General features: G+C 34.2%; 1 protein-coding gene across 1 annotated transcript in view; it reads left to right on the top strand.

Moving 5' to 3' along the window:
- The window catches only part of LOC145663700 (proteasome subunit alpha type-3-like), a 76436-nt gene extending 70643 nt beyond the window's left edge, over positions 1 to 5793 (top strand). The window contains exon 7 of the mRNA XM_081729795.1: positions 5159 to 5793. Coding sequence (XP_081585921.1) covers positions 5159 to 5339 — 181 coding nt within the window. The 3' untranslated portion in view covers positions 5340 to 5793. The remainder of the gene's footprint in view (positions 1 to 5158) is intronic.
- Positions 5794 to 6523: the final 730 nt, after the last annotated feature.

A 6523-nucleotide genomic window follows, 5' to 3' on the forward strand; every position in this document is an offset into this window, starting at 1 on the left:
ATGTTAAAATGCCTATATGTGTGATTTGTTTATATTTAGGTGAGTCAAAAAAACACAAAACAAATACCCCGGGGTGGACGCGAACTATCAATATTACGATTACTAGGCACGTGTTCTTCTGATTTCCCCACGGAAACGATCATAAAAAGCTTGCTTGTTGATGGATAAATCATTGACGTCTTAATTTAGCCAATCAGACAAATTCCTACATCTCGAGTTCTAGGAGGTGATACCGTGAACAGTTTCAGATTTATTGCTTTCTGGTGGGGTACTATCTATGTGGAAAATTTGAGCATAATAGCCGACATGCATCTTCGGTGCCTCTTATCTTTAGTACAATTTTAACCAGAGATGGTGTGGGTCAATGAAAATTTGATTCACGACCCACCATGATCCAGTATCACCCACCACCCAAATGACCCATTGGCCGACTCTGACCCATCACCCATTGAGCCACCACCAACTATGAACCACTCTGAACCATTGCGACCAACTCCGACCCATCGACATCAACTCTGAACCATGATCCACGTCCTCTTCTCCGTTGACTAAAGAGGCTACACTTGTAATAAAACAAGAATGAAATTATCACTTATCGGAGTTTGAATTTCTACCGTCAATGGCTCAAGCATCTCTCTTTTACTATACTGGTGGATCTGACCTTTACGATATATAATGGCAAAGTGTTTCTCAACTTCCGAATTAAAATGAATTTAAATTTATCATATACTAGCAGCGTTCACCCCGCTTCGCTGCGGTCACCCCGGAACGCAATAAACTTTGTTACTTAGATAATTTTTACTTTTTCGCTTTCAAGTGATATGATAAAAACCATAGAAGATTGCAGTAAATGTTAACATTATATCGCCTGTCATTTATGTTAACCCGCCCCGCTTCGCTGCGGTCACCCCCGAACGCAATAAACTTTGTTACTTAGATAATTTTTACTTTTTCGCTTTCAAGTGATATGATAAAAACCATTATAACGCCTGTCATTTATGTTAACCCGCCGAGTGACACGGTCATGCGGGTTGCATATACATACGTTTATTTTTATACCTCTATTTTTATACCTTTGTTACTTAGATAATTTTTACTTTTTCGCTTTCAAGTGATATGATAAAAACCATAGAAGATTGCAGTAAATGTTAACATTATATCGCCTGTCATTTATGTTAACCCGCCCCGCTTCGCTGCGGTCACCCCCGAACGCAATAAACTTTGTTACTTAGATAATTTTTACTTTTTCGCTTTCAAGTGATATGATAAAAACCATTATAACGCCTGTCATTTATGTTAACCCGCCGAGTGACACGGTCATGCGGGTTGCATATACATACGTTTATTTTTATACCTATGATGAACTAACAAAGGATTTGTACGTAATGGACACCTGAATGGTCAATTATCTCAAGACACTGGTAATTGAAAATTAAAGTGATATGATAAAAACCATCTAGGGTCCAAATCCTAATAACCCCCCAAAAATAAAAGAAATTGGTTCAGCCGTATTAGCGTGATGAGCGGACAAAGGATTTGTACGTTCTCTTTTATATATATAGATAATTATTTCTTTGTTGCCTTACAGACACATTTCAGTAGAAAATAGGATGAAATTTGAAAGTCTCAAATCAAGGAAAAGTAGACCAACGTAAAAAAAGAAAGAAAAACTAATTTTCTATATCATTAAGCACCTGGAGTGCCACTCTTTATCTAATCCATCTCGAAAATTATGGATTCGAAACTAATGTCGGTCTTTATATATATATATATATATATATATATATATATATATATATAATTTTGATGTCAGCCCCTTTCATTTCTCCTAGGAGAGCAAACGGATACTGCCACCGTTAGGACTAAATTTGGTCTTAAATGACATTAAAATTTCTACCAATTAATTTGGCGATCAGTGTTGCATTTAAAAGCTCGGCGCCCCTACGCACTTTTGCTCTCGGCGCCCCCAATAACTACATATTTCTCCGCCCCTTCATCCCTAACTTAAAAATAAAACTTAATTCGAATATGCTTAATTAGTGAATTTATTACATTTAAATACCACTCACTACATGCTACAGCTAGAACTACGTAACAAAAAATAACAAATGTGAAACGTGTTCTGAATTATTTTTAGATTTCTTACGCTATTATTATACATATTAGAACAGTAAAAGAGGATTGTTCATGAAATAGTATATTTGCTCTTGATTTTTAACTTTTTCATACGGGAAAAATTAAAATATTATCCAAGTTTGAAACTTTGCACTCTGCAAATGTATTGCCCTCTAGGCAATGGGACTAATGTGAAATGTGGACTAATGTGGACTAATGGGAAATGCGGCACTGTTAGCGGCGCTGAAAACTTACGATTCGATTCTAATATCGGTTGATTTCGATATTTTTATGTCGCTACGTAACCACCCTGGGTGCTAATGGGAGCTTAATTGGACTTGAATTGAAAGTACAACTATTCACCTAAACGACCACGAAGCTATGGATTCGATACTAATATCGACCAGTTTCTAGCATTTTTGATATGTATCCCGACAGTACTCTTTTCCAGACTGTAAGAAATATAGTTATAATTGCGCTAGATATATCAGAATTATGTTGAAACACACACATATATCCACTTTTATATTCTGTATAAATAGAGAGTGAGCGAGCGAGCGATAGAGAGTGACTAAAGGCATCACCACTTCCACATTGCAAAAGCATATATCAGGAATTGAATTGAAAATCTATTCCTTTCTGCTGTGGCGTGCTTCATAAGGACAATTCCAGTCTGCTCACGTGACCTTTGGGGTTCATGAATTTCTTGCGAGCGTTGCGACTTTGGATTCTCTGTTTAAACGCTCGGTTTATGAATCGAATAAGTTTTCAAGAACATAAATGACATGCTGTATTATGAATGTTGAGAATTACCCTCTATATGACAAATAGCTGCAAATAAATACACTACATGATTTATTTATTGCTAGTGAACGAGTTTCTTAACTTGTATTTAACATTCTCATATATATAATACAGACCTACTGTGAACACCTACCTATTTCAGATGTTATATTTTAAACATAATAATTACTACATTCTGCAATGATTATGTTATATATATACAACTGATGTATTTAATGTCATTATTTTATATAATTTTTCATTCATTGCGGAAAATATAATTTTTAAAAGAGCATTGACCCAGATGGGATTCGAACTCACAACCTTATGATTTGAAATCCGACAGCTTATCAGTGAGCTAACACAAGGACTTCTGCTAAGGTACTTTTAGCGATGTATAACGGTTCTCAAGAAAATTATGACATTCATACCCACTAGAAACGCTGTTTTTGTTCTACTTTGACTATTATTTTAGTACTCAAGCGATAATTATGTTCTATGTCTTAACTTTGAGCATTCTTTTACATATGGAAAGATTCGTTTACATATTTAAATGTTCCATTACGTATGGAGAGCTAAATGACAAACAAGAATTTGCTGACATTAATACAAAGTTTCGAAATATTGTGTCATTAAGTATTTCAATCAATGTTGCTTTTTTCAACACTTGATAACAAGTCTTATTATATTTAAAAGAAGAAAAACACATCTGCAAACTTTTCCCCGATTGCAAAGGCTGGCTTGGAGGTTCGAACCTGGTTTACTATTTCCCGAAGATACCCGAAGTTGGACTTTGAAATTTTTTGCCTCAAAACACCAATAAAGAATGCGCTCAACCTTTTTGAGACAAGGTGTACTTGTTCGGAGAGAAGAAAATCTTAGCCTCTCCGTATTTAAGATTTATGTCCACAATCTATTTCATATATATATTACAAGTATTGAAAGTTTCTAATATTTCGACCACTCAAGGGTATGTTGATTTTTCTTTCTTTTTAACATACTAGCTTCCCGAACAGAAATTTCTTTGACCGAGGTATGGAATAGTTACTACTCTTCCGGGCTAAATCTCAATTTTAAGGTTACCAGAAGTGTTGGACGTTGTTACCAGTGAGCCATTCAGCTCTCTTTTTCCAGGGACTGGGAAGTAGTAAACGATTACATCCGCCAATTATACATATATTCTCGGGAAAAAACGATAAAATTCTTTTTATGAAAAAGGGAAGAGTAGAGACTACATCCATGATATTACTACTAAATAAGTATAGTTTTATTAAGAATGTATACAAATGTATATAGAGATACGTTGCTTTTGGGGTAAACCAATGTGGGGATCACCAAATAATAATATTAGTGTGAGTTCATTAAATTTTATTCTCACTCCTCTGGTTCTTGTTTCGTTTCTTTTAACTCATTGTGCTCCCTACCAATTTAAGAAATCTGTCCCTACTACCCTATACTTAGCAAGAATGTCTACATATCACTTAGTTTAGGAACATGTCTCTACAGTTGGCAACACTACTCAGTACAAAATTCCGGACATGTACTTTTGTACAGGCATTTTCACAAATTAACATGTTAATTCTAGAAAATTGATAATTTTTCTACGAAGGGAACTGTCCAATGATGAGGCATATATTAATTGACAGATCTCATTGACCTTAACAAAATTATATCGGCGAGAAAAATCGAGATATTTATGCGTTAGTTTCGAGAAAATCGAGAAATACGAGTTTATTTGTGAACCTAAAAGTTACTTTGCACGATAATTATGCCAACTATGTTAAACTGGAACTGATGTTGGAGTATACTTGGATAAAATCTTTATTATGGCATTATAAAATGATAGTAAAAAATGATTGGGGATATTAGCTCGAAATTAGGATTTCCTCTTAATCTTCAATACGTATAGCTATATTTTCTTTTTTATAATCTACAATACTTTCCAAATGTAAGGCACATTTCAATCGAAAGATCACATTCAGTTGTAGAAAATTACTTCCTTCATGAAAAGCGTAGTCTTCAGAAAAATGGAGTTAGATTAACATTTATGATGTCAAAAACCAGGTGGTTTTCCCCAAGCTAATCCAGGTGATGCAGAGTTTTGCTCTCTTGCAATATTTATGCATGTTACATGTAATTAAAAAAAAAAAAGTTAAATAGCAGATTACACCTTTTATTGTTTGTTTTCTTCTAATGTTGATATAATACTATACTACTTGTAAATCTATAATCCTTATAATTAATTTATATATATTTTTAGCATCTATAAAGTACGAGGGCCGCAAGAAATCGAAAGTAGAAGCATGTTGGAAATGAGTTGGATTGGGGAAGTAACTGATGGGATCCACGAGCGAGTACCTGACCAGATCTTACACATTGCCAAAGACTATGCAAGAAAGCGGTTAGCCATTGCTGCAAAAGAGAATGAAGGTGATGCTTAAAGAGCTTGAGTGAAGAAGGATCCAAATACCAAAGGAAGAGCTCACAGTAATGATATCACGTAATTGCTGTTTTTATAATATTTAATGGTATATATGAGATTAAACTTTTAATGGGTTTAGAATATTATATAATTTTTAAATTTTTCCTGCTTAAATGCCAATATCATAAAGTAAATTTTTAGATATTGAATTTTGAAGAAGTGGCCTGAAAGTTTAAGTACAAGCATTATTTTTATTAGCAATCATTGAAATGATAACAAAAATTAGTCATTTTAATTGTGTAACAAATTAAATACATTTTAAATAGTTCCAAGAAGCTTCATTATTCTTAATTTCATTTCCTTTTACTACTTTTTAATGTAACCTATATTTTTTATCCACTCATTCGATATCTAGTTTTAAAGGTATTTCCTATCAACTAAAATTGTAAATGTAATGTCCAATAAAATGTTTCGTATCTCAACTATGTTTCTTTCAATTCTAGTCATTTATATTATATTACTAGCAGATTGCCAGTTCTGCGCACGAGGAGAATACGTTTCATTTTGGACATAAAGATCAATGGGGGGTGAATTTGGATTTAAGCGACATTGGAAGTGTCACTGTTCGTCTCGGCGAGCCCGAAAACTATCAGTTGACACTAATATTGTCATTTTTGATCATATATGTGTCCCTCTTCCTCTACCGCAATTTGCGGGTGTGAATTCGAATTTAAACGGGATCAGAAGAGTCACCCTTCATCCCAGCGACCCCGAAAACAGAGGATTTGGCACTAATATCGGTCATTTTTGATCATATATGTATATTCCTCCAAGTTCTGGCTCTGAATTTGGATTTAAACGGCATCGAAAGTGTCACTGTTCATCTCTGTGACTCCGGAAGCTATGCATTCGACCCTAATATTGGTTATTTTCTATCATTTTTAAATATCTCCCGCTTCCTCCTCCCCTAAGCTGTACTGTCAAAGTGAAATGATCCCAGGCCCGAATCTCATCTATGTTGAAAATTTGATACCGATCGGTTGGTTCTTCAATAGTTATGAAGTCACAAACATAGTCACTTTGAATTTTATATAATATATTATGGATTTATTTATAGTTGTTTACTTTTCAGAACAAAGGCATAGTTGAGATATAACCTAATGTTCGAAGTAATACCTAACTACTAATTATTTTGTACAATCT

Source organism: Thermobia domestica, chromosome 11 (assembly GCF_964235325.1).
Source record: "Thermobia domestica chromosome 11, izTheDome1.hap1.1, whole genome shotgun sequence".
Taxonomy (NCBI): Eukaryota; Metazoa; Arthropoda; class Insecta; order Zygentoma; family Lepismatidae; genus Thermobia; species Thermobia domestica.